This window comes from Molothrus ater, chromosome 20 (assembly GCF_012460135.2).
Source record: "Molothrus ater isolate BHLD 08-10-18 breed brown headed cowbird chromosome 20, BPBGC_Mater_1.1, whole genome shotgun sequence".
Lineage (NCBI taxonomy): Eukaryota > Metazoa > Chordata > Aves > Passeriformes > Icteridae > Molothrus > Molothrus ater.
The window spans coordinates 1,464,406-1,491,915 of record NC_050497.2 but is presented as its reverse complement, the minus strand read 5'-3'; the positions used below and the strand labels follow the sequence as shown (position 1 = coordinate 1,491,915).

At 54.9% G+C, this 27,510-nt stretch overlaps 1 protein-coding gene across 4 annotated transcripts; it reads left to right on the top strand.

Annotated features, from left to right (window-relative positions):
• Window positions 1–155: 155 nt before the first annotated feature.
• LRSAM1 (leucine rich repeat and sterile alpha motif containing 1) lies at window positions 156–27,510 on the top strand. 4 transcript variants are annotated; one of them, XM_036394022.2, is made up of 25 exons: window positions 156–212; window positions 3,996–4,166; window positions 6,259–6,315; window positions 7,984–8,028; window positions 8,502–8,579; window positions 9,351–9,419; window positions 9,986–10,070; window positions 11,312–11,433; window positions 13,070–13,160; window positions 14,033–14,163; window positions 14,755–14,784; window positions 15,369–15,491; window positions 15,578–15,717; window positions 16,238–16,282; window positions 17,206–17,276; window positions 18,073–18,172; window positions 18,868–18,955; window positions 19,580–19,654; window positions 21,110–21,190; window positions 23,411–23,506; window positions 24,038–24,136; window positions 25,168–25,299; window positions 25,656–25,737; window positions 25,902–26,050; window positions 26,585–27,510. In XM_036394022.2, the coding sequence occupies exons 2-25, from the start codon at window positions 4,095–4,097 to the stop codon at window positions 26,708–26,710; spliced, it is 2,187 nt and encodes a 728-aa protein (XP_036249915.1). In that variant the 5' UTR covers window positions 156–212; window positions 3,996–4,094; the 3' UTR covers window positions 26,711–27,510. The 4 variants fall into 4 exon arrangements, with proteins under 4 accessions (XP_036249915.1, XP_054372910.1, XP_054372909.1 ...); XM_054516934.1 differs by lacking the exon at window positions 21,110–21,190 and adding an exon at window positions 395–584 and having other exon boundaries at window positions 198–212; XM_036394020.2 differs by lacking the exon at window positions 156–212 and adding an exon at window positions 395–584.

Genomic DNA, 27,510 nt, shown 5'->3' with positions numbered 1-27,510 from the left:
GGGGACGAGGCGCGGATCAGTCCCGGTGATCCCGGGGAATCTTTCCCATCCCGGACAGCTCCGGGATCCCGCGGCCGTGTGGGGGCGGTCCTCCGGCCGCCAGGGGGCGCTCTGGGCGGGGCGCTCTGGGCGGGGCGCTCTGGGCGGGGCGCTCTGGGCGGTGCCGCTGATCACCTGAGCCGGCGGTGAGGCGGCGATGGCGGCGCCGAGCGGTGAGCGGGGCCGGGCCGGGCCGGGGGGACCCGCTGGGGGGCACTGGGGCTGGGCCGGCCGGCACCGGGCACCGCGCCTCGGGGGTGCTCCTCGGAAGGGTCTGGAGCAGGCGGTGCCCGGAGCTGCGCAGTGTCCGCCGTGGAGCAGGCGCTGCCCTCGCTCACTCTCCTGCTCTCCTCAGGTGTCGGGCCGGTGCCCGAGGGCTGCGAGCCACAATCCCGGCTCAGTCCTTCATCCTTCCGAGGTTCTGGGCCTTCGGGCACGGAACGGCGCTGTTCTGGCTGAGGGAAGGGTGAAGAAGACGAGGAGCTTGGAAGCTGTGTGAGCCTGGGAGGGGGAGCCGCAGAGAGAAGAAGAGAAGAATAGTGATGGTGAGGGAAAAGAAGGACTGAGTGGCAGAGCTGGACTGGTGAAAACGAGCGGAGATTTGTTTCAGGGCAGGCTCAGGCTGTGGCAGGGCTGGCAGCTCCAGCACAGAGAGCAAACAATGCAGGACAGCGAGTTCCAGAGCTGCAGTTCGGCTGCTGCCTCCTCTGGGCCTGTTCCAGGTCCTGCAGGGCTGGCTGGTGACACCCTGTCAGACAGCCAGAGCAGCCTGTGCCTGCCTGGTGACACCTCTGTCACTGCCAGAGCAGCCTGTGCCTGCCTGGTGACACCTCTGTCAGACAGCCAGAGCAGCCTGTGCCTGCCTGGTGACACCTCTGTCACTGTCAGAGCAGCCTGTGCCTGCCTGGTGACACCTCTGTCACTGCCAGAGCAGCCTGTGCCTGCCTGGTGACCTCTGTCACACTGCCAGAGCAGCCTGTGCCTGCCTGGTGACCTCTGTCAGACAGCCAGAGCAGCCTGTGCCTGCCTGGTGACACCTCTGTCACACTGCCAGAGCAGCCTGTGCCTGCCTGGTGACACCCTGTGAGACAGCCAGAGCAGCCTGTGCCTGCCTGGTGACCTCTGTCACACTGCCAGAGCAGCCTGTGCCTGCCTGGTGACCTCTGTCAGACAGCCAGAGCAGCCTGTGCCTGCCTGGTGACACCTCTGTCACACTGCCAGAGCAGCCTGTGCCTGCCTGGTGACACCTCTGTCACTGCCAGAGCAGCCTGTGCATGCCTGGTGACACCTCTGTCACTGCCAGAGCAGCCTGTGCCTGCCTGGTGACACCTGTGTCACTGCCAGAGCAGCCTGTGCCTGCCTGGTGACACCTCTGTCACTGCCAGAGCAGCCTGTGCCTGCCTGGTGACACCTCTGTCACAGCCAGAGAGGCCTGTGCCTGCCTGGTGACACCTCTGTCACACTGCCAGAGCAGCCTGTGCCTGCCTGGTGACACCCTGTGAGACAGCCAGAGCAGCCTGTGCCTGCCTGGTGACACCTCTGTCACTGCCAGAGCAGCCTATGCCTGCCTGGTGACACCCTGTCACACAGCCAGAGCAGCCTGTGCCTGCCTGGTGACACCTCTGTCCCCCAGGGCCAGCAGCATCTCCAGGAGCCACCCAGACGCTGGCTCAGTGCTGCCTCACTGTGCTCCCGAGTGTGTTTTCCCAGACTAAATAAAAATTCTTTTCTTTCCACACCCTCACCTTGTCTTGTTACAGTGCCCAGATGGATTTATGGTGTCCAGAATTTTTTGAAAATTGGGGCTTCTCCCAGAGCTGTGTTGCTGTGTTTGAATTACATTTGTTAGTAAAATGAAATGTTTGGTTTTATTTTGCTGGCATCACCCCAACAGCTGCAGACTGGGAAACACCCAGAAAACATTCTGTGCCCTTCCTGAGCATGTGTGTGGCTGCTCCTCAGGCAGAGCAGGGGGCAGGGGGATCAGGTTTTGGTGTCCCTGGGTGCTCACTGCCTGCAGGGATCACTGGGATCAGGATTTGGTGTCCCTGGGTGCTCACTGCCTGCAGGGATCACTGGGATCAGGATTTGGTGTCCCTGGGTGCTCACTGCCTGCAGGGTGGATGCTGGCCTGGACAGTTACAGGCAGTTTTTTCAGTAATTTAATAAATAAAAATTACATCAGGTAGTGGTCACATGCCAAGGGCCTTTTTCACTCCTGGCTGCTGAGTTTGATGTGTCTTCACTAAAGCAAATTTCCACTTTTGGGAGCTGTTCAATCCATGTAACAAATCTCTCTGATCCTTCATCTTGTGACCCCTGGTATGATTCTTTTCCTGTTCACTGTCTGCCCTTCATGTCTTTATCCATTTTCTTGGGTAAAAACTGAAGATTTCCCACTGTCCCCATGACCAGTGAGGTCTGGCTGGAATAGGGAAGGGTGAGGTGGGACAGGGGCATGCAGGAATGCTCAGCAGGGTTGAACATGGTCACCAATTCAAGGATATCCTGTTGCAGGCACCTTTGCCTCCTGCTTTCTCATCTTGAAATCTCCTTTTGTTTGTGCCTCTGATGCCTTGCCCTTGGTTCTGCATTTCCCTGACAGTGAGCTTCCCTTCCTGCTCAATGCTTTGAGTTCTCCTGGGAGCTGGCTCTGAGCAGCATTTCAGTCATCTGAACTGGTTAAAGAGGCAGAAATTGGGATGGCAGGGAAGGAGCCCCAGAACTGCTGGAGATGAGTTTGGAGCTCCTGCTGTGGCCCATGGCTTGTCCCAGTGAGTGCTGTGACAGCAGGACAGTGACTCAGGATGTCTCTGCCTCCTTGTTCCTGCAGGGAAAGGAAGAGGGATGAATTATACTGAATTATTTTACTTTTACAGTGAGGATTTATCTCTGTAAAGATTTTACAGAGGTTTTGGCAGAGCTCTCCCTGCTCAGGGAACCTCTCTGGCTGGATGCTGTGAGGAGCTGCTCCCCAGGAGCCTTTGGGGCCAGTTTGCAGACACAGAGCTGGCAGAGCCCCAGCACTTCATGTGCAGCACTGAGCTCCACTGAGCCCTGAGCTCAGTGTAGCTGTGCCAGTAACTCCCCACTGGTGAAGCAGTGCCTCTTCTGTGCTGGTTTTTAATTGCTTAGGGATTTTAAGTGTTTAAAAAGTCACTGCAAGTGTTTAAAATGTTCTCCCTGTTCAGGGCTCGCTGTTGCCCCCCTGCTCTTCCCTAACTCCCAGCCAGATCCCTCTGGGAGCCCCTTTCAGCTGCAGCCCCAGCTCAGGCTCTTTGTGCTGTGCCCATTTGTGCCCCTGGTCCTATGCAGCCACAATAAACTCCTTTTGCTCCTTGATGTCATTGCCCTCATCTCTTTTCCAGCATCCCCACTGGTACCACCTCCTTACCAGCTGCTCTCCCCATTCCTTGTCCAGCCACAGCTTTCTGCCTTTCCCTCCAGATCTGCCAACAGCTCCTTTTCCTCCCCTGCTGGGTCAGAGCTGTCCCAGAGCTGCCTGGTGTCTGTTCCCCTCAGCCACTGCACTCCTGATTCCACCTTTTGGCATCTTCCTGCACCCAGCCTTTCCTCTCTTAGGTTCAACTTCTCTTCCCTCACACTTGAACCAACTGGAATCCTTGCTCTCAGCTCTTTGTTATTGTGCCAGAATTGACTTTGAGTTTCAATAATTTGGGTTTTATCCCTTCTACTTGATTTCTTGATACAGCTTTTTAATTTTTAATTCCTGGAGTGGACCTTGCATTTCTCTGATCCTCAGCAACCTTTTTGTGCCTATCCCAGGGGTGACCCAGACAACCAAACCTTCTCAGACCTCAGCAGGGCTTGAGTGCCTCATGTTTGTACTTCCCTGTGCTGGAACTGCCTGTGGCATCCAGCTAAACAAAGATTTTTATTTTTTTTTCATGACTGACACAATTATTTTCTTTTTCATTTTTTCCCCAACTCATTAGGTCCCAGTTGTGCAGCCCAGGCTCCCCAGCAAACACAGAGCCCAGGATCCCTCAGCCTTTCTCTGCAGTGACCATCTGTGCCCCTGGACAGGGCTGAAGATGCCTCTCTTCTTCAGGAAGAAGAAACCCAGCGAAGAAGCTCGGAAGCGCCTCGAGTACCAAATGTGCCTGGTAAGCACTGCCAGGGCATTTCTGTCCTGTGTGCCTGGTCAGCACTGCCAGGGCATTTCTGTCCTGTGTGCCTGGTCAGCACTGCCAGGCTCATTTCTGTTCTCTGTGCCTGGTCCTTGGGTTACCACATGTGCCTGGTAGGCACTGCCAGGCTCATTTCTGTCCTGTGTGCCTGGTCAGCACTGCCAGGCTCATTTCTGTCCTGTGTGCCTGGTAGGCACTGCCAGGCTCATTTCTGTCCTGTGTGCCTGGTCAGCACTGCCAGGCTCATTTCTGTTGTCTGTGCCTGGTCAGCACTGCCAGGGCATTTCTGTCCTGTGTGCCTGGTCAGCACTGCCAGGCTCATTTCTGTTCTCTGTGCCTGGTCAGCACTGCCAGGCTCATTTCTGTTCTCTGTGCCTGGTCAGCACTGCCAGGCTCATTTCTGTTCTCTGTGCCTGGTCCTTGGGTTACCACATGTGCCTGGTAGGCACTGCCAGGGTAATTTCTGTCCTGTGTGCCTGGTAGGCACTGCCAGGGTAATTTCTGTCCTGTGTGCCTGGTAGGCACTGCCAGGCTCATTTCTGTCCTGTGTGCCTGGTAGGCACTGCCAGGCTCATTTCTGTTCTCTGTGCCTGGTCAGCACTGCCAGGGCATTTCTGTCCTGTGTGCCTGGTCAGCACTGCCAGGCTCATTTCTGTCCTGTGTGCCTGGTCAGCACTGCCAGGCTCATTTCTGTCCTCTGTGCCTGGTCCTTGGGTTACCACATGTGCCTGGTAGGCACTGCCAGGGTAATTTCTGTCCTGTGTGCCTGGTCAGCACTGCCAGGCTCATTTCTGTCCTCTGTGCCTGGTCAGCACTGCCAGGCTCATTTCTGTCCTGTGTGCCTGGTCAGCACTGCCAGGCTCATTTCTGTTCTCTGTGCCTGGTAGGCACTGCCAGGCTCATTTCTGTTCTCTGTGCCTGGTCAGCACTGCCAGGCTCATTTCTGTTCTCCATGCCTGATCCTGGCTCTGTGTGATTTGGTACCTCCCTGCATGACCAGTAACCACATTCCATGAGCAGTAATTGTGTTCCTGATCCCACTAAGGTAGCAGATTTTCTTCCTAATGCACCTCAGGGAATTTCTGCCCCCCTGTCTGCCTTTGCTTTCCCACCCCCACATCCCCTTGGTGCCCCTTCCATCCCTCTCTGTGTGGTTCCATGGGGCATCCCCCACCCCACCCCATGTCCTGCCAGCCTGCAGGTGGGACCCCAGCTCTCCTTTCTCCTCCATGCCCCTTTGCCCTCACAGATCTCCCAGTTTGCTTTTCCTTCCAGGGAAGCTGTGCCTTCCATCACATCTGCCTTGCCTTGTGCCTCTCTTTTGCTTCCCATTATTCTGATCTTCCTGTCACTCTGAGGATTAACTCATTAGATGTTGCTGTTTGTTTTCCTGGAGTAGGATTTCACCAGGGTGCTCTGGCACAGGGAATCTCCTGGGGAAGGGATGAGGAGGGGCTGAGGGAGCTGGGAAAGGGCTCAGCCTGGAGCAAAGGAGGCTCAGGGGGCCCTTATGGCTCTGCACAGCTCCTGACAGGAGGGCACAGCCAGGGGGGTTGGGTTCTGCTCCAGGGAACAGGGACAGGAAGAGAGGGAACAGCTCAGGCTGGGCCAGGGCAGGCTCAGGCTGGATATTGGGACTTTTTTTTCTTGAAAAGCTTTGTCAGACATTGCAACAGACTGCCCAGGACAGGGGTAGTGTCACCATCCCTGGAAGTGACCCAGAGATGTGTAGATGTGGCTTTGGGGACATGGGTGGGTGGTGTCTGTCCAGGTTCATTGCTGTAAGCAGCTGCATTGAATGAACTTGATTTGAACATGGAAAATACTTTGGAACAGAAGCACAGAATCCCAGACTGGTCTGGATGGAAGGGACCTTAAAGCCCATCCAGAGTCACCCCTGCCATGAGCAGGGTCACCTTTCCCTGTCCCAGGCTGCTCCAAGCCCTGTCCAGCCTGGCCTGGGACACTGCCAGGGATGGGAGCCCACAAACTCTCTGGGCAAGATGCAGCAAGAGGTGCTGGATTTCTGCATGGTCTGATTCTCTGCATGTGGTTGTTCCCTCTCCAGGCAAAAGAAGCTGGTGCTGATGACACCCTTGACATATCCAGATGTGAGCTCTCAGAGGTATGTCCTCTCCACCTTCCAGTCTTCACTCACACCTCTGATTCTCTGTCTGCTTCTTGGAAACAACTGTCAGATTTACTCTCATGCCTGTGAGCCTTGAGACAGAAATTGTTGCTGGTCCACCTTTTCCTCTATCTCCACCTTTTCCTCTATCTCCACCTTTTCCTCTATCTCCACCTTTTCCTCTATCTCCACCTTTTCCTCTATCTCCACCTTTTCCTCTATCTCCTGAGTTCTGGGCGGGTTCTTCCCTGTTTTTTTGGGGTTTTTTTTTTGGTTGTTGTTTTGTTTGGTTGGTTTGGTGGTTTTTTGTTTGGTTTGGTTTTCTTGTTTGTTTTGTTTTTGGTTTTTTGTTTGTTTGGTTGTTTTTGGGGTTTTTTTTTTTTTGGTTTTTTTTGGGAGTTTGCCTGTCCTGTCTCATGCTTCAACACCATTTCTGTCCTGGGAATCCTTTAGAAGGGCAGAGTGGTCTCATACCCTCCACCTTGTTTGACCCTAATTTGGGACCTCATGGCTTAATTTTGCTGGTTCTGAGGGAATTGGTTTGCCAGAGGCTGAGTATTTCTGATCTTAGAGCTACACAGTCTGCCACCCATGGTTGTTTTTCTGTGTAAGTGAAAATCCCAGTCCTGCTTCCAAGTTCCTGGGTAAGGATGGAAGTCTCACCCCAGTTTGGCTTCTTTTATGGCAATCAACTAAATGAGAAACAATCTTCTGGTGTGTGGGCAGGCAGTGACAGAGTGCCAGGCACCCAGACACAGCTTTTCCTGCTGGCAGCCAGGCCAGCCTCAGGCAGAAGCCCATTTCTATCTCACTTTTCACAAAATGTTGATCCTGAATACAGGATGGCCTTGCCAAGCAAAGTGTGGAGATGTGACACCATCCTGGAGAGGAGAGCTGCCTGCTGTGCAGTGTGAAATGGCTTTGCTGAGCCTTTGGGATGTTTTGTTCCCAGCTCAGGAGCCACCAGCAGCTCTGGGTGGCTTTGCAGGCTGTGTGGGACAGCCTGGGTGTGGCAGGGTGGCAGACAGAGGATCCACCCTGCCAGCCCCACAGCTAATCTGGGATGCCCAGCAGCTCTTTTTGGACCATAAAACTGTCTTGCTGTTCATTTTCATTGTTGTTTCAATAAATGGAGTGAGACATCAGTTTGGTTTTACAGTTAACCATGGACAGGAGTCTGGCTGCTGCTGGTTCTGTGCTGCAGGGAAGGTCACAGTGCCCAGCTGTGCCTGGCAGGGGCTGGACTGGCACCTCCTTGGTCTGCCTGTCCCTGTCCTGGCACATCAGGGACACTCTGTCCTGCCTGGTGCTCACCTCTCTCTCTCAGCACACTGCAGAGTGCTCTGAGGTTGCCAAAGCACAGAATGCATTTGTGTGATGAGAAAGCTGAACTTTTGCCTGAGCTCATCTGCACAATGAATATTAAATCACACAAGGCTTGAACTCCTGCCTAAGCCTCAGCCTGTTCTGTGCCACTGTTGTGTCTTGGAGAGCCACTGGGAGCTGTTTAAATGGAAATTCCCTGGGAGATACTGGGCCCAAATCAGAGGGCAGTGATTTTAAGCATCACTTTTATTTCCAGTCAAGCTGTTCACACTTTACAGATGGACAATGTAGAACTACTTAAAAGAGAAGTCTGACATGACTATTTTTTATTGTTTTTAGGTTCCTTATGGGGCCTTTGCAACTTGCAAGGTCTTGCAAAAAAAGGTAATGTTGTAATCAGAAATTATTAAATAATTATTTAATAATTAATATTCTTAACTATTAATATGCTTAACTATTGTTGTCATGTTTGATATGACTGTGTGTGGTTGCTTTATGGTGGTCCAGAAGGAATTTTCTTGTCAGGAATTTGTCCACCTGTGTGATACTACACAGAGAGCATTTTGAGTCAGATCAATCCTGTCTATGTTTTTTACAGTTAATTTCTGCCAGGAAAGAGCAGGTGGTTGTTCCTGTCTTAGCCCATCTAAGGGTATTTCTCAAATGAGGGGTTCTGGTTCTGGTTTAGATCTCATGTAAAGTTTGATTTCTCTGACAGTCCATTTCCTATTGCAGTGTTTTATATGATACTGAATAAGATACTGAGTTTTTATACAGCCTCCCCAGTTCAATCCCAACAAAAGTGCTTGTTCTGGTGTCTCTTGTGTTGATGTGACAATGGGGTTTTTCCTTCCCAGGTGCTGATTATTCATACCAATAATCTGACATCCTTAGTTCCAAAGTCCTGCAGCCTCCTGAGTCTCATAACTGTGAAGGTAATTGTGATTCTTAACAGTTCAACTGCAGCCTATTTTCCTTGGGTTTGAGCTGCACTAAAACACAGCAGCCCAAGTAAATCCCTCCTGGCTGGCTCAGGGATCAGTCCCAGGTGTGACTCCTGCCTTTTCTGGGTTCAGCTGCAGGCTGGCAGACAGCAGTCACTGAGTGGGTTGTGTCACATCACCATCAGTCCCACAACTCATTTATCCCCTTCAGAATCCCACAGTTTCCCCCTCAGCAGCCTCACTGGTGGTGGTGAAGCAGGGCTGGGTGTGTTGTGGGGTAGATCCATTTCTCCCCTGCTCTGGAGGGTCACTGGAATGGGAAGGAAACTGGTGATGGGTGTGAGAGGGCTGTATCACCATGGTGCTGGGATTCCCCAAGAGGCAGAGTCATTTCAGCAGCTCCACAGGAGGGAGGGAGGTCTCCAGGTTTAGTCCCACCCTCTCCCTGCACTGCTGTTGGAGCAGTTCAGATCATTGATCCTGCAGAAATTCCTGCTGCCAGCCTGCTTCCAAGGGGATGATTTATCCAGTTGGCTTCTCCAGTTTTGTGGGACAGCTCCCTCAGTGTCACTGCTCTCCCTTGTCTCTTGTTTGTTACTGATGCCTTTATTTCCAAAAGACCTCCAAGAATTAAGTGTCCCTGTCTCCTGCAAAACTTGAGCTACTTTTCAAAGCCCCATTGTAAACAAAGTAATTTTCATTGTGAGATAATTCATGACTTTTGTTCCCAACCTTGTTTGGTGGCATCATCTGCTTTTCCAGGTTCTGGATCTGCATGACAACCAGCTGGCATCACTTCCTGCTGATATTGGTCAGCTGACAGCTCTTCAGGTAAAGATTTGCTGCTGCATCCCAGTTGTCTGTACAGGGCATGGAAGAATGGAGGAAAGGAGCAGGAGAAGAGCAGGAAAAGCCAGGCTTGGTTATGTTCTCCAGCTTGGTGCAGCCCAAGTGGCTCCCATGGCCATGCAGATGCTCTGAGCAAGCAGAGTCCTGCTGATCTCCCCAGACATTCAGGTTTTGCTGTTCTCCCTGGGGTGGTTATGTTCAGAACCCAGAGCAGTGTCTAAGGGCACACTCAGGGTCTCTCTCCTCAGGGGGCTGATTTAGGTGAGAACTGGAGTTGGGGAGGGTTGCCCTGGACACTCCAATTCCCAGTTCCTGCATCTGGATCCAGCACCAGATGTTGGTGGTGAGCAGAGTTTCTCACTGCCCCTGGTAGCTTGGCATGTCCTTTATCCAGGGCTGGTGGAAAATACATTTTTTTAACCCTGAAAGTGCTACCTACAACCAATTTCAAGTTGTACTCCTGGGCCTGAAAGTCTCAGCAGCACAGATGTGTAGTAGACATGAGACTTGGATTAATATTTTGAATATCTTTTCTGTTTATACCTTAGGTCCTAAACCTTGAAAGGAATCTTTTAAAAAGCCTTCCACAATCTATAGGAGACCTTGCACAGCTCCAGGTCCTCAATGTGAAAGGTATGGAATGGGATTGCTCTGGACAAAGCACATCTATTATCTGGTCATGGTGAGCTGCATTAACAATTATTCCTATCAATCAAGGCAAACACCATATGGTTTATTTACACTCAGAGTGCTGAGGAGGAGCACAAGGAAGGTTTGAATTCAAATAGTTGGCAAGGCAGGAGAAATGATCTAAGCAGAAAATGTATCAGCCTCAAGCACTGCAGTAAAGCAAGCAGAGCACTCAGCCAGATAAACTGAATTACAGTTGGGTCCCCCAAGACCCAGGGCTGGCTCCTGTGTATCCCCACAGGTTTGCACAGCCCAAGCACAAAGGTCACACCTCTTTTCCAGACTCCTGGACATTGTCCAGCTATGCAGTGCCATAAATCTGGGAGAAAAAGGAGATTTAGTTATGTGGAACTGTTGCTGAAACAGGGAAGGCAGTGGAGGGTGAGGAGCTTGGAAGGGCAGCTCAGATTATTGTCTGTCTGTCTGTCTGTCTGTCTGTCTGCAGCACCTGGGCTCTGAGCCCAGGGTGTGCAATCTCACCCTCAGGCCCCTTGCTCCCATCCCTGGGACTTAGGCCAAGGCAAGAACATCCCATGTTACAAATATTCTCCTGATAAACAGCTCAGATCCAGCCTGCAGCAGTGACCTCAGCAGAGGAGGAGATCTGCATCCCAAATTGCCCTTGGTGGGCAGTGCCATCCTTTGAGTCCCTGTGTGACCTGGCACAGCCCCATCCCTGGGGAAGTGAGCCATGTGTGTGGTTATGGATTGGTGCTGGAACAGATGAGCTTGGCTCCTGGTTTGGGAAAGAAAAAGGAGACTCAGGGCTGCCCTCATCACTCTCTGCAGCTCCTGAAAGGTGCCTGTGCTCAGCTGGGGCTGGGCTCTTTCTGCAGCAGCACTGACACAACCAGAGCACACAGCCTCGAGCTGCACCAAGGGAAATTCAGGTTGGGTATCAGGAAGAAGTTTTTTACAGAAGGAGTGATAAAGTTCTGGAATGGCTGCCCTGGAGGTGGTGGAGTCCCCATCCCTGGGTGTGTTTAACAAAGCCTGGATGTGGCACTGGGTGCCAGGGTTGAGCTGAGGGGTTGGGGCTGGGTTGGACTCGATGATCTTGAAGGTCTCTTCCAACCCGGTGATTCTGTGAATTGTGTGAATTTTGTGATTCTGTGAATGGTGTGGATTCTGTGATTCTGTCAATGGTGTGCTTCCATGTTTTAGCTGCCTTTCTGTCCCTGCAGGGAACCAGCTGAGGGCGCTGCCCGGGAGCGTGAGCGGCCTGCGCAGCCTGCGGGCTCTGGATGTCAGCGGCAATGAGCTGCAGGAGCTGCCCCGGGGGCTGGCCCACGCCCGCAGCCTGCAGGTACCAGCCTGGGGCCAGCCCTTCCCTGCCTGCCTCCCTCAGCTGGAAATTAATCCAGCCCAGGAGGGGAATGTTTAGGGTCTGGGCAGGATGCTCTGCAGGGAATTGTAACAGGGCTGTTCACACTGGCTAAAATTACTTTTATGTACCTGCTCTGGTCTTTTCTGATAGTTTTTACCATTTAATCTGATCATTTTGTCATTTAATCATGACTAAAGTGATGCCCAGAGAGTGAACCCCTGGATTTTACTTGCCAGGACTGTCTTTAAGAGCACAAACCATGCTTCTGTCACCCTGGCAGATCTCCAACTTGTTATCAGCTTTCATGTGTTTATGGTTCTCTGAAGTGCACATTCAGAATGGGAAAAGCAGTAAGATTTTTATGGATCTGTTGCCTTCTGGCTGCCAAACCTGTCAGTACTAAAGGGTGCAAGTGTGAGGCAACAGGGCTGCCTCAGACACCAGCAGGAAGGTGTGAATAAATGCTCTCCTGTCTCACACACAACATTTTGCTTCACTTCTCATGAGAACAGCCTGAGTTGAGGCATCTGTGCAGCTTTGCCCCCAGTGCTTGGTAAAGTGGGTCCTTTCTAGGTCTTCCTGCTGTGCCCTTCCCTACACAAGGCAGCATTGGGTCCTTTGGTGGCCAAAGAAGGACAAAACAAGTGGCTCTTCCCCACTTTTCTTTATGGCATTCCTCTCCATGCCCTGGTATCACCCCTGCTTCCATGCTGAACTCCTGACATGGAGTAGGGAATGTCTGAGCTGAGAAGTGCTCTGACCTCTGGTACCTAAATGAAATGCCATTGCCTGCATGAGGGGAATGTTCAGTGAATGGCCAGCTCAGAAACTTGCAAATAAGGGGCAGTGGAGTCACCTCTGAAAGGTGCCAGACACCCAGCAGGGATTCTGTGCAAACCCAGGGCACTGGGAATATTTCTGTGTCTGCTCTGGGGTGCCCTGACCCCCAGGGCAGCACTGACTCTGACCCTCATTCATGGAGAAAGTTTCCCAGACTTCAAGATAGACTGCAATCCACAAAAGTGTGAAATAGATTATAGAGAGCAGTGCAGATGTATCACTTGGTGAGAAATTTAGATTTTTGGATTTTTAGTATGTTGTGGATGGAAGCAAGATGGGGGGCACAGGGTGTTGTCCTGGGTTTATTCTTCATGCTGCTTCCTTCTTCTCCATGGGTTTGGGTGGCATTTGGTAATTGGGCAGGAAAGTCTGCACTGGGGGCTCTTTGGGATCAGTTATTGGGTTAAAAGGGGAAATAATCCCGGTGTCAGTTCTTAATTGGATAGTTTAGTCTTAAAATACCTTGTAACAAGAGATTGTTGGCCATTTTGTGTCTTCTAATGAAAAGCTGCCCAACTCACAGTAATGAGGCTGCTTTACTGATAAGAAATAATAAACACTTGAGTCCAAACTCGAATTCCTGTCTCAAATGCCTTCAATCCAGACCCAGAAAAACCAACGACTGGTACTGCCACAGGATTCAATACAGCCTCAAATTTATGTTAGGATTTAGGGTAACATGAAGTAAGATTCAGGGGAGCTGCAAGGAGAAAACTGCAGCTGGCCTCTGTCTGGACTCAGAATAACCTGGAGCTCTGTGTGTTCTGTTTTGGAGACGCTGACCCTGGATGCCTCTGCCATGACCTACCCACCCCCTGACATCTGCAGTGCAGGCACAGAGGCCATCCAGCAGTTCCTCTGCAGAGGTAAGCCAGGAGCAGCTGGGCTGTGCCCAGAGATGGCATTTCTGAAGGACAGGCATTGTGTGGGCCCTGCTTGGGGTGCTGGTGATGCCCTGCACACCTGGTAACCTGTCTGTGTTGGCACACAGCACAGCAGGAAGGAGTCCTTCCCTGAGCCCTGCCCCACTGGAATGCAGAGTGGTTTGTTAACCATCAGAGTGGCTGGGTCAGGCTGCCTCAGTGGCCATAAGAGGTCAGTGCACTGCCCGTGGTTATTTGGATTTTCTCCTGTGGGAGGATTAGGCATTGTCCAGCTCTCACTGCCTTGGGACAAGGAGAGACACTCAGGTCCCTGCTGCCCTCATTTTCTCTGAGGAAGGACCTGGGCCCTGCAGGTTGTTTGGAGAATGGTGAAAACAGATGGAGAACTCAAACTCACAGATAATATACTGGGAGTTTGTGGCCACTGTGTTTAATACAGACAGGGAGTTTTGGTGGAGGTTTTATGCAGGGGAAGTGCCTTGCCAGACATTGGGATATTCCCTGAAAAAACAGGACAGTCAGAACTTATTTTGGTCTGGGCAGTAACATCTGCAGCCAAGCCTGCACCTGTGTGCAGGGTGTGTTTCTGTCTGAGCAGATCCTTGTCCTGATGGGGATGGAGTGGCCCCACCTCCCCCCAGAGCTCCCTCATTTTTTTGCCATCATTAATGATTTTTGCAATCATTAAATGGCAAAATGAGCCTCAGGTGGAGGAGCCCTGCCAGGCACTCCCTGGTGTGTGGGCAGAGGGGGCACAGCTGGAAGCAGTCCCACACAGCAGCCAGCTCACAGCCACGGTTCCAAGGAGGTCTTTGAACCTCAAATGTTCTTATTTTGTGTCTGGTGCCTTGCAGAGTGTGGAATTGCATACAACCCTCCCTCACAGCACCTGCTCCCCACTCTGGAGAGCAATGGAGGAGGAACTTCAGTGGATGGGGTGGACAGGACAGTGGAGAAGTACCTGGAGGAGGAGAGTGAGTGGCAGGTGAGGCTCTCCTGTACCACAGGGTTTGGGATTTGTCTCTGTGCTCCACCAAAGCATCTCACAGCACTTGGCTCATCATCCCTCATCACCTCCCCCTCCATGGGTTTTGGGGATGGAGGGAGCTGCCAGGCACAGTGTGTGCAAGGGTGGCTCATCCTTCCTCAGCTGGGGCTGTTGTCACCATGCTGACTCCTGGAAGGCACATCCCAAAGAACTGTCCCCATCCTTGAAAGCAGTGATGGAGCCAAGGGACAGGGGTGACAGGGGGACATGGAGTGTGCAGTGTGTTTTTTGGGGGGACAGCAAACTGCAGAAGAACCTTGTGCTTCCCAGCCAAGTGCTAGACATGTTCAGCCCTACTGGGAAAGGGGAGGCTGGGCCAATAATTGTGGTAATTCCTGTGCTCTTTGGCAAGTGCAGAGTCACTGCCTTTGCCCCTGGAGAAGCCTGAGTGACTGGACTTGGGTCTTGTGTTGCTGTGCCTTTGGCTGATGTCTTCACTCAGTATTGGGAGGCTGCACTGGGGAATAATAATATCTACAAAAGAGTGCTTCTGGGAATAAATGTCTGCTGATATTGCTTATTTTTCAGAACAAATTCTTGGATTATGAGAAGAGGAAGGTAAGGATCAACTCCTGCAACTGCTTTGTCTGCAGCATGGGTCTGCTTCTGGTTTTTGTTTTCCATCTTTTTATTTTATTTCTCATTCTCCTCACCTGGCTGCACTTTTAGATTGTTCTTTTTGTTTCCCTGGGTCTCTGTCTTTTCCCCTGTGCAAGGCTCACTTTGAAACAGCCAGAAGCTCCTGCCTTGCTGTTCCCCCTTTGCCTTTGGCTCGAGCTGCTCGGAGCTGGCTGCTTCCTTCAGACAAGGGAGTCCTGTGCCATGTGGAGCTGAACCCAGCCTGCATTTTGGGCTTCCCTGTGTTTATATTGGCTGGTTTGGTATCAGTCAATGCCCAGGGAATTCAGCTCCATGACATGGAAGAGTTTGGAGATTGTTATGAAGGGAGCAGCAGCTTCTGCTTCCCAGTTTTTGGGTTCCTGAGGAGAGAACATTCCTCTCCCCTAGACAAGCCTCCTGTTTCTCATTTAGCTTCCCTTCTCTGCAAAGGACTCTTGTCCCTTGCTTTACCTTTTTGCCAGGATATGTTCTTGCTGGGGAAGGAGATTCCTGCCATTGACCTTTCTTCTGATTCCTCTCAGGAAAGAAAAACTCAGGAGAAGCTGGAGTTTGAGCGGCGCCTGAACGTGGGCCAGCGAGAACAGGCCCTGCTGGTGCAGCAGCTCAACAGCCACAAGGATGGGATCCTGCAGACAGTGAGAGAGGTGGGTGTGCTGGGCAGGGCCCTTGCAGGGCACCCACTGCCTTCCCCAAGCCCACCACCTGCTCCTGCTTTCCCTGCTCTGGGCAGGAGCAGCAGAGGCTGGAGCAGGGGCTGTCGAAGCACCAGCGCTGTTTGGAGGAGGAGAGGCTGAAGCTGCTGCAGCAGCTGAAGGACACAGAGCAGGGCATTGCCAGCCGGATCCAGAAGCTGCTGGAGGACAACCAGAGGTGGGTCTTACTCTGATTTTTTTTGGTCACGTTGTTTTGGGCAGTTCATTTCATCCCTGAGTGTTTTGGACCTGGTCAGGATTGATGTCTGGAGCTGCCTTAGCTCCTGCACTACCAAAGACCCATTTCAAGCACATGGAATCTGCAGTTTATAAAAACTGTTTCACAGATGTGTGATGTTGGGATTTTGCAGTGCTATGGAAGAAATTTGAATTCCTCATGGAAGGTGCAAATTTGAGATGTTAAGGTGCCTCTGCCTGTGTCTGCTGGGTGTCCATGTGAGCGGGTGCTGATGGGAGCTGCCCACCCTGCTGAAAGCTGCTCTGCTGTGCATGACAGCAAAGCTGTTTTCTCTCAGGCACATGGGGGGATTGTTGGTGCTGTCCTGTGCAGAGCCTGGAGTTGGATGATCCTTGTGGGTCCCTTCAGGATTCTGTGACTCTGTGATTCTGCCCTCTGGGGGACCAGGATGTTCTACTCAGCTTGATGAAAACCTTTTGTTTTATCTTTTTTTTTTAAGGCAAAAACGAAGTTCAGACATTCTGAAATCCTTGGAAAATGAGAGGTGAGTCTCTGAAACAAACTTGTCTGGAAAAGGGGTAAGAAGCTGGGAAGAGGGTGGGAGCTTCCTTTCAGAGTCACAGTCTGAATCCACCCTAAGCCAGGTGAGGTTCCTCTCATACCTGCAGCTGGCTCTGGTCACTGTTGGAGGCAAGACACTGGACTCAGAGTGCCTGGTCCTACCCAGTCTGGCACATCCAGTCACAGGGTGATTTTACCTCTTTTTCATCTCTGAATGGGCCTAAATAATGAGTTTGGGAACAAAACTCTGTATTCCAATATCCAAGCAAGGCAGTTATGAGGGTGTTCCAGCAATGTATTCAGGCTGGGAGGAGCAGGTGGGAAGCAAATCTGCCATTGAGCCAACACTCTGAGCTAATTCTGCACCAAAAGTGACTGTCCCCAGCTCTGCCCTGCCTGTGAGCTGCCCCCTCCCTTCAGCCAGCTGTGGCCCAGTAAATTGGGTGAACATCATCCAGTTGTTTGTCAGACTGTTCCCCAGCCACACCAGCTCCTGACCTGGTAAATGGTGGGGGGAATGTGCTGGAACAAGGACAGGGGTGGTGGGGAGGGAGGCCAGGCTGCTGCCTGCAGTGGCACTGCTCACTTGGGCTCAGGGCTCATCCAGCTCAGCAGAAAGGAGAGCCAGGGAAGGGTCTGGCAATGTTTGGGGAGATCATATGCATGTTGTGTTGATGTTCTGTCTCTCAGAAAAATCAATTTCCCTGTCTAAAGCCACTGTCCCGTGGTTTTGAGCAAATGTTGTCTCTAGAGGTTCTTCACCAAAAAATCACCAAGGCTTTGGTGTCTCTGATAAGCCAAACTTTCCTGAGCAGGGTGAACCTGCCCAGCCTTGAGGCTCTGAGCTGGGTGGGTAGAGGAAAAGGGATCTTTTGAAGGAGTGGCTGAAGTGTTGTTTGTTGGCAGAATCAGGATGGAACAGCTGATGGCAATAACCCAGGAGGAGACGGAGCAGCTGCGCAGGAGGGAGGTGGCCTGTGAGTCCAGCCAGGTCTTGGGGAGATGGGGTGAAGGGTCTGGGGCACCAGGAGCAGCTGAGGGGGCTCAGCCTGGAGAGGAAGAGGCTCTGAGGGGACTTTCTCACTCTCTACAACTCCCTGAATGAAACAAGGGTGTATCCAAATGGGGGTCAGGCTCTGCTCCCAGGGAACAAGGGACAAGAGAAGAGGAAACAGCCCCAAGTCCCCCCAGGACTGGCAGAGCCCAACTTCTCTCTGCTCTGGGCCAGGGACAGCCCCCAGGGCACGGCTGGGGCTGGGCCAGGACAGCTCAGGCTGGAGCTCAGGGCAAGGTTCTTCCCCCAGAGGGTGCTGGCACTGCCCAGGCTGCCCAGGGAATGGGCACGGCCCCGAGGCTGCCAGAGCTCCAGGAGCCTTTGGGCAGCGCTGCCAGGGATGCCCAGGCTGGGGCTGCTGGGGGGGCTGGGCAGGGACAGGGGCTGGGCTGGGGGATCCTGGTGGGTCCTTCCTACTTCCCAGGAGATTCTGTGATCTCAGGGTTGGTAAGCAGGGCCTGGGCCTCTCTTAGCCCTGAAGAGGTGCAGGCACAGGCAGGGTGGAGTTTGCTCAGCTCTTTTCCCAATGAAGAGCCACAGTTCTCGGGTGGGTGGGTGTGCTCTGGAATCAGTGAAGTGGGAAGAGCAAGAGCAATGAGAAAGCAGCCACTGTTGTTTGCAGTGACTGCAGCAGCAGTGGGGGGTGAGTCCTGCTGTGCACACCCAGGCCAGGCAGGCACTGACAGCCCCTCTGTCCCCTCTGTCCCCTCTGTCCCCAGCTGCCATGCAGCAGATGCTGGCTGAGACCTACAAGAACAAGCTCCTCCAAACGACCTCCGAGTCTCGCCGGCAGGACCTCGTCAGCCAGGCCTGCTCCAGGTGCAGGGGCTGTCTGGGGCTGGTGGTGCTGCTGTGAAATCCCTTTCTTTCAGCAGTGGAATTCCCTTAAGTACACCAGGAACCCCTGGAGCTGCTGGAATGCAGCAGGACAGCTGTAACAGCCCAGGACAGTGCAAATTAAACTGTCAGACTGCCTTAAATGAACGGCCTTCTAACGACCACAATTTGCATGTTAATCACACTGTGGGGGGGACTGTCACTTTTTTGCACTGTTTATTTTGCCTTATACATTCTGCTAAATATGGATAGAGTTAGACCAGTTGTTTTTCTGGTTTTTGAGGCAATTCAGTGCCAAATTGTAGCCCAGAGCTGCTCCCCTCACCTCCCAGGCTGCCTCAATGGTGCTGTGTGAGCATAAGGAGTACATGAGTGTTGCTGAGCATCCTGGCTCACTGTTTACAACAAGATGAGAAATTTTAATCTGGCAACATCTGGCACTGACCAAAACCAGCCTTGTGAGCCTGTGACCTGCTCAACAGGGCCACAGGAGCCTGTGGTGCAGGTTTGGTTTGGGTGTAGGGAAGGAGGTGTTAAATTTGTGGCCTTCAGCTGTGCAGTGCCACTGCTGTTCCCCTGTTCAGTAAGAAATTCCTCCTCCTGCATTCCCCATTACCTGCTTTTCCTCTGAGTCCCAGACCCAGCATTAACCCCATGGCACATCCATCTCCTTGCAGCCTAGCTGAGATGGATCAGAAGTTCCAGCAGATCCTGGCTTGGCAGCAGCTGGATCAGAACAAAGCTGTCAGTCAGATCTTGCAGCAGGTAGGCAAAGGAGCACACTGGTCATGGGGGATGGAGGAGAGCAGGATCCAGAGTGGGTCACAGGAGCAGCAGGGGCTGGGCTGCATGCAGAAGTGATTTTATTTAACACTGCATGCTAAACTTTGAAAATATCTGCTATTCTGACAAACTAACTTGGGTGGTTGAAAAAAAATTATTTTTTATCTAGCCAGCAAATTTTCAGAAAGGACAGAAGCAGGGACCATGAGAAACAAAACTGACACGGTGATTAAGAGGGGATTTTGGGACAGAAGTTCCTGTCAGGTTTCCCTGGGGGACTTGGGATAAGCATTTTCAGAGTTTGTTCTCAGAAGTGCTGGGCAGCTGTGCCCTGCAGCACAGCCTGGCTACTCAGTGCTGCTGAAAAGGAGAGCTGGGGTCACACAGAGCATTCCAGATGAATGTTTGAATGTCTGAATGACATTAATATTCTCCCTGTGTGTCTCCAGGGTGGGCTTTACCTGTTGGGCTCTCAGCTGTGTTTCAGGACATTGCTGCTCAGAGCAAGCACCACTCAGGGACTTGTTCCTGAGTCCCTGCAAGGCAGCAGCTTTTGAGCCCATCAGCAACTGCACCTCACTAGGCAGGGTTTTGCCTGTCCCTCAGGTTGAGATGCAGAAAAGTGCCTTTGAAGCTCTCCAGGTGAAGAAGGATCTTATGCACAGGCAGATCAGGAACCAGGTGAGTCAGCAACAGAGGAAAGAGAGACCAGCTCCTCAGCTCATCCTGCTGTTTGGTGAGACCCTGGGAGGAAGAACAAAGTGCTGTGAGCACAGAGCAGGGTCTGAGGAGAGCTCTGGTGCTGCTGAGAGCTCTGGAACAGAGAGTTGGACAGTGTTGGTTCCACTCCAGCTCTGAGGGAGGCAGTGTCAAAGCAGGTTCCTGGAGGTGGTGGCATTGCCGCTCCTTCAGTCACCTGCACTGGCTCTGGGGGTGAGCTGCAGTTGCACCTCAGATTTCCTTCAGGCTGTGTACTTGGCAGGGCTGCTGCTTCCACATGAGCCCACTGCATCTCCATCCAGCACATCAGAGCTGCACCTTGAGCCATCAATTCACCTTTTCTTTCCCATTCTCAGCCTGCCTTTCTGAGCTCCATTCCACAGAAGGTGCAGTGATGTAGTTGGGGGAAAGAGCAAGAGCTGGTGGAGAAAGTAGGGGTGGATGATGCAGGATGATTGGAAAGTGCCAGGGGATGATGGGAAAGTGGCAGGGGGTGATGCAGGATGATGGGAAAGTGGCAGGGGGTGATGCAGGAAGGTGGGGAGGCAGCAGTGGTGGATGCAGGAAGGAGGGTTGCTGGTTTCTGACACAGTGCTCCAGAATCTTCCCTCTCCTGATTTGACACAAAAGTCTCAGTTCAGGATGTGGTGGATAAACTTGAGGGCTTGGATATTTTGAGTGCCCCAGTGACCAAACTCTGCTGGAAGCCTGTGACCTGTCTGACAGCTCCCATCATTGCCTGACTTCTCCATAAGGGCCCTGCATTTTGCTCCCTCTTGCTCTGTGAATAAAGGGAATTTGTTCCTTGATGCCAAGGCTGGACCTTGGACCCCTCCCACCCCGTGCTGCAGGGGCAGGGCAGGGGCAGAGCCCTGGGGTCAGCAGGGGCAGCATGGCCTGGGGACAGGTGGTGGCCTGGCAGAGGGGTGAGCTGGGCTCTCATCTTGGCTTTGCTCTGGGACCTTGGACCTTCATATTGGGCTTTACTGTGGGACCCTGGACCTTCACCTCTCTGTGTCTCAGTTACCCCACCTGAAAGAGCAGGTGTTGTTCTGGGATTGCTGGAGCACCTGGAGACCAGGGCACTGTCCCAGGAGTCTGAGGTTTGAGCTGGGAGGGCCTTGGCTCTGCATTCCAGAGTGGCTGCAAAAGGTTTGGGTGCACAAACTGATTGCAGTGTGAGGCTCCAGACCTGAGCAGGAGTGTTCAGAGTAGAGAGACAGCTGGAGTGGGGGGACAGCTCCTCAGGTAAAAGAAGAGGGACCCTCAGCACACACATCACCAAAGGGCACAAGCAGCTCCCCCCAACCTCTGGGTGCTCTGCAGTGCTGCCCTTGCCAGTCAGACCTCATTTTAAAAGAGCATAAATCAAAGTCATTTTAAATGTCAGTAAAAAATGTTTCATCTTCTGTTTAGATTAAATTAATAGAAACAGAGTTATTGCAGCTGACACAGCTGGAGGTAAAGAGGCAAGAACTGGACACAGAGACACTGCAGGTACGTGGGGCTCTGGGGCTGCCCCCCACCCTCCCTGCTCTGGGATTGCTCCACCTGCTTCCCTTGCTCCTGGCACTTTCCAGATGGTTTTATGCTCAGTCAGGAGGTCCTTCTGCACAGGGCACAGCAACCCCTGTGTGTCCTGGGAATGTGGGACATCACTGCTGCTCCTAAACATCCCCAGGCATTGTCAGCAGAGAGACAGAGGAGCCCTGATAGGGATGGGCAGTTCCAGGTGTGCTGGGTGGGGAAGGATTTTGGAATCCAGTTGTTGGCTGTCCCAAAACCACCTGCCTGCTGTGCATTGCATGTCCTCTTGCATTGTGTTGTGTTTTGGTTTGGACATCATCAGCAGTCGCACATTGAGGAATGCCAGGTTTAGCTTCAGCAACTTGGCTTTAAATTTTATTTTGTCATGATTTGCATCAGTTCTTTTCTTCTGTGTGCCATGTGCCAGGTCAGGTCACCTGTTTAGTCAGCCCACAATCAGTGACAAACAGGCAGGGCAGTCACAGAGCAGTGGGAAGTGCTGACCCCAGGCAGCAGTGCCTGTCCTGGATCCTTTGGGTGTCAGGGTTGCAGCTTTCAGGGTTTGGGCTGTGCTGCCTGGACTCACTCAGCTCCTCTGTGTCACTCTGTGGTGTTGGAGGGCACAGGGTGGGACCACCCAGAGTTCCTGCAGGGCACACCAGGTGTGAGCACAGGAGCTGCAGGGCAGTGCAGGGAGCAGAGCTCTGCCCTGCAGCTTCAGCACCAGGAGCTGAGGAACGAGGCCTGAACACCTGGATCTGCCTGGATCCCCCTGCCCTTGGTGCTGTGCCCCCCAAAGGGTCCCTGCTGGGTTGGAGCAGCTCCTCCTGTCATCTGTTGTCCCTCTCCCTCCCTGGAGGTGCTGATGCTGCTGCCTCTGTGCTCCCCTGGAGGTGGGGCTGGCCTGGGAGGGGCAGCTGCTCCTCTGGGGGGGCCTTGTCCCTGTGCAGGGTCCAGGTGCTGATCCCAGGCTGGACAGGCCTTGCAGCCCCCCTGGGACAGTGGAAAATGTCCCTGCCTGTGGTAGGGGGTGGGATGAGATGGGTTTTAAGGTCCCTTCCAACCAAACTAGTCTGGGATGCTGTGGTCAATGAAGGTTTCCCCAAACTTCAGGGTGTAACAGAATCCTTGTCCCTCTGTCGTCCTTGTGGCTGATGGCCACTGGCCTCTGCTCAGATATGGGTGGGCTGGGACTGAAGCTGCAGAGGGGCCATGATGGGACATTCCTGAGCCACTTAACTCTGCACTGCCAGGGAGTGGCTGCAGGGATGCCTGGCCTTGCCCTGGTGTGCTTGGGGTGAGACCCCAGGGAAAGGGAAGCATCCCAAAGGCAAGGGGACCTCACCTGTCCTGTTCACCTGCAGGACTCCAGACCTGCTTTCAGGTGGTCTTTTCTCAGTTGGACAGGGCTTGGAGCAACCTGGGACAGAGGGAGGTGTCCCTGCCCATGGCAGGGGTGGCACTGGATGGGCTTTAAGGTCCCTTCCAACCCAAACCAGTCTGGGATTCCATGATTCTCAGGAGGGTACCATGGATACTTTTGGCTGAGCTCCTGATGCAGTGAGGAGGAGCTGCTGCAGCCAGGGGGGGCTGAGGGAGCAGCTTCAGCTGGAGAGGATCTGAGCTGTGGGGCACAGGGGTTGCACAGCCACAGGGACTGCTGTGGGTCTGGCAGGGGCTTTGCTGGGAGCAGTGGGGCAGCAATGTGGGGCTGGGGCTCCAGTGTGGGGCTGGGGCTGGGGCTGGGGCTCCAGGGTGGGGCTGGGGCTCCAGGGTGGGGCTGTGGCTGCACTGTGGGGCTGGGGCAGGAGTGTGGGGCTGTGGCTGCACTGTGGGGCTGGGGCTGCAGTGTGGGGCTGGGGCTGGGGCTCCAGTGTGGGGCTGGGGCTGGGGCTGGGGCTCCAGGGTGGGGCTGTGGCTGCACTGTGGGGCTGGGGCTGCAGTGTGGGGCTGGGGCAGGAGTGTGGGGCTGGGGCTGCAGTGTGGGGTTAGGGCTGCAGTGTGGGGCTGGGGCAGGAGTGTGGAGCTGGGGCAGGAGTGTGGGGCTGGGGCAGGAGTGTGGGGCTGGGGCTGCAGTGTGGGGCTGGGGCTGCAGTGTGGGACTGGGGCTGTGGCTGCAGTGGGACTGGGGCTGCAGTGGGGCTGGGGCTCCAGGGTGGGGCTGGGGCTGCCAGAGCTCTCCCATTGCAGGAGGCGGTCATGGAGCAGCGCCGGGCACTCGGCTGCCTCCTGCAGCAGCTGCTCAAGGAGAAGAAGCAAAGGGAGGAAGAACTGCAACAAATCCTGGTAATGAAGCCCCTCATGCAGTGCTGTGGGTTGGGAAGCATTTGGGTTGGCTGCAGGGAGAGCCCATGGCTTAGTGTGGGAGTGAAGGGAAGCAGAGCAGGGCTGTGTCGGGTCCAGAAGCCAATTTAGCCCCAGGGAGTTGTAACACAAACCTGGGGGGCACAGCAGCACTGCCTGGGGCAGCATGGGCACCATCATCACCCCCAGTGAGCCTGCTGGGAAGGGAGTGGGCAGCAGGGTGAGCACAAGGGATGGGAGTTGTGGTCTTGAAATCCTGAAGATCTGCAGACCCTCCTGAGCCTCAGGAGACCAGGCCACGTGTCCTGGGCCAAAGGGAGCAGGGAGATGCACAGCCCTGCGTGGGCTCAAAGTGGGGCCAGCCTGCGGAGCCAGAAATCCTGTCTGACCCTCATCACAGTGCTCTGGCTGGGCCCTGCAGTGCCCAGACTGGGGGTTCCCTCCTCACACCCATCCCTGAACCCCCCTGGCCGTGTTCCCTCGGGTGCTGAGTGAATTGAGTTTGTTTTTCAGCTGGAAATGGAGGCAAAGAGTGAAACCAAGCAGGAGAACTACTGGCTGATCCAGTACCAGCGTCTGCTGAACCAGAAGCCCCTCTCCCTGAAACTCCAGGTGCTGCTGCTGTTCCTGCTGCCACTGTGGCTCTGCTTTGCTCTGGGGGAAGCAAGGAGCCCCCTGAGCTAAGGCTGGGAACAGGTCACAGAGCCCTCACACAGATCCAGTGCTGCCCACGGTGCTTTGAGCTCCCTCATTCCTGCCTGTGGAGGGGTGGAGCTGCCCAGGTCCCTGGTGCCAACACCTCAGCTGTTCCCAGCAGGAGCTGCTGTCCCAGCCCCAGGCTGCTGGTCAGGATCAGAAAACTCTTGAGTACCTTCCAGGCAGGGCTTCTTGTTCCAGCTGAGCCCCCAAAGGGCTCTGCTTGGCTCCCCAAATTCCCCTTCAAACACAACTGAGTGCAGCAACTCCTGCCCATTCCTGCCCCTGATAGTCTGAGCCAGAATTTTATGCAGGTCAAGTCCCCTCAGGGTGGGCACAAGGAGCTGATCTGAGCTCTGCCTGTGCTGCAGATTGGCCTGAGCTGGCAAAGCAGGGGCTGCTGCAGACATGGATTGTTTCATGTGTGAGGGGAGCTCACTGAGGCTGCAGCTCCTCCCAAGGGGCAGCTCCCATCTCTGCTCTGGGACAGGGACAGGAGCCAGGGCACGGCTGGGGCTGGGCCAGGGCAGCTCAGGCTGAGCTCAGGGCAAGGTTCTTCCCCCAGAGGGTGCTGGCACTGCCCAGGCTGCCCAGGGAATGGGCACGGCCCCGAGGCTGCCAGAGCTCCAGGAGCCTTTGGGCAGCGCTGCCAGGGATGCCCAGGCTGGGGCTGCTGGGGGGTCTGGGCAGGGACAGGGGCTGGGCTGGGGGATCCTGGGGGGTCCCTTCCAGCTCAGGATATTCTGTGATTCCCAGACCTCAACAATTTGAACTGTGCCCATAAAACACCTGGGGCCAGAGCTGCTCCAGCTGTTGGGCTTCCAGGCTTTGGTGTGTTTGGGATGCAGCAGAGCTGGAGCAGGGCAGGCCAGGGATGAGCACAGCCCCAGCCCTGCTGCTGCCTGGCCCCAGGGGCACAGTCTGGGAGCTCATTCCATGTTTTTCAGGAGAAGGGTTTGGAGCAGCAGCTGGTGACCCTGCTGCTGGAGCTCTCTGCTGAGCAGTACGTGCCCATCTTCGCTCACCACCGAATATCCCTGGAAACACTCAGCACCATGAGTGCCAGTGACCTGGAGAAGGTACGAGACAGCAGAGCCACAGTGTGGGACAGCAGCAGCAAGGATTGTCCCTGTCCCTGCTCAGAATCCAGCTGTGCCTGGCTGGATGCTCTGCTGTGCCTGTGCTGCTCTACCTGTCCCTGTGGGCAGTGGCTTTCCCAGAGACCAGCAGGGTGAGCTGCAGCGTGGCTCCCTCTTCCAACATCCTCCAGGTGCTTTCTGTAGTAGAAACAGCACCAGGGAATTCCTGGTGCTTGGCAGAGGGGCTTTCCTTGGCATGGCCACGTCTTACCAGCAATGCCCAGGAGTTTTCAGTGTCCCCTGGGGACATCAGCCTGCTGTCCCTCTGGGGCCAACACGCTCCTCTTTCCCCACAGCTCGGCGTGACAGAGGCTGGTCTGCAGCACGCCATCCTCAGGCGGGCTCGGGAGATCCTGGCTGTGGCCACGACCATCCCAGGTACCCCCAGTTGTTTTCTGCCACGTTTTACCCTCTCAGCAGGTCCCTGAGCCCGGAGCAGGGAGCTCTGTGGGTCGGACACCGCCTGTGGGTGTGTGAGGAGGGCAGGAGGGCTGCGGGGGCGATGGGCAGCGCTCAGGGCACTCAGCTGGCTGCGCTTGCAGAGCTGCGGAGGGCAGAGGACAGCGAGGCCCCTGCGGGCCCCGAGCCCAGCGCTCCCCTGGAGGAGCCCCCGGGCCCCGCGGCCCCCACGGCCCCAGCGCTGCAGGGGGACGAGAGGAAGTCGGAGTGCGTTGTGTGCATGGAGCAGGAGGTGAGAGCCGGCACCGCCCGGGATGGAGCAGGGCGCGGAGGGAGGGCGGGATCCAGCGCAGCCCCAGCTCTGCCCGGCCCTGGCAGTGCCCGGGTGCTCATCCCGCCGGATCCGGGCACAGCCGGGCTGGGCATCGCAGCGGGGATGGGGAGAGACGGGCAGGGACGGACAGGAACGGACCGGGCTCCGTGCGGGCTTGGGCAGGAGCTCGCTGAGCTCCCCCGCCGGCCCTGGGCAGCGCTCAGGGGCTGCTCAGCTCAGCTCAGCTCAGCCCCGCCGTGTCCCGCCCCGTGTCCCATGGTGTCTGTCCTTCCCCTTGTCCCATCACGTCCTTCCCGGTGCCCCATCGTGTCCTTCCCCTTGTCCCATCACGTCCTGCCCCGTGTCCCATTGTGTCCTGCTCGGCACAGCCCTGTCCCCACACACCCAGGGGGGACGGAGATCGGGGTGCGGGGCTCTGCCCCCCACGCTGAGCCCCCGCGGGTGCTCAGGGACAGCAGCACTCTCCTTGTCCCCTCTGTGTCTCTCCCCCAGCCCCAGATGATTTTCCTGCCCTGTGGCCACGTCTGCTGCTGCCAGGGCTGCTGTGAGCGGCTGTGCTCGTGTCCGCTGTGCCGCCAGGACATCTCGCAGCGCGTCCGCATCTTCCACAGCTCCTAGGCCGGCCCGGGGGCACCGGCCCCGCTCCGGGCTGTTCCCGCTGCCGCTCATGTCCCTTGAACAGCCCACGGCCGGCACTGCCCTCCCCGTGCCCGGCCCCGCGCTGGGAGCCCCCGCATCCCCCTCCCGGCTTCCCGGGGCTCCTTCAGTGAATCCCTTCCTGCTGCCCGCCCTGCGTCCCCGTGCCTGGGTGACAAACCGGGCGTAGCTGCGGCTCCTCCTCTCTGGCAGAGGTGTTTGCTGTCAGAAAGGCCCCGGGGGCTCACAGGGACACGGGGAGCGCTTCCAGCACGGAGGGAGGGGAATTTCCCGTGGGAGCATTCGGTCAGGACGTGCTGTTCTTGGTGTGCTCACACTGCCGTGCACCTCTGTCATGCCAAAGGTCTGGGGCTTCGCCTCTGGAGCCCCACAGGAGCTGTCTGGGTCTGCAGCCTCAGGCAGGCAGAGCCAGGAGCTCCCCAGCCCCCAGTTCCTACTCTGGTGGGAGGGGAGAGAGCAACAGCCCCGGGACTGGAGGGACCTGCCCTGGCCCGGGGAGCCCATGGGGGTCCCTCATCCTCAAAGCAGGCAGGCAGAAAATGCTGCTGCCAGTGAACAGCACTGGGGCAGGGCTGGGGCTGTGCCCAGCTCAGGACCACGGTGCCTCTGCACTGGGGGGTGGGCACTGCTCCACTGTCATTGATTAGTAACAATTCCTGTTTGCCTTCGGCTCTTGACCCTGAAATATAGAAAAGCTGCCACGAGCCTTGTCCCACCACAGCCTTGCCCGGGAGCAGCCATTAAATGCAGCTGGTTTCTGC

Bases quoted from the DNA above. Each gene is read 5' to 3' on its own strand.
- LRSAM1 (XM_036394020.2), top strand. The intron at 19,655-21,109 runs GTGAGTCAGCAA...TCTTCTGTTTAG, and splicing joins ACAGGCAGATCAGGAACCAG to ATTAAATTAATAGAAACAGA. The intron at 23,507-24,037 runs GTAATGAAGCCC...TTTGTTTTTCAG, and splicing joins AAGAACTGCAACAAATCCTG to CTGGAAATGGAGGCAAAGAG.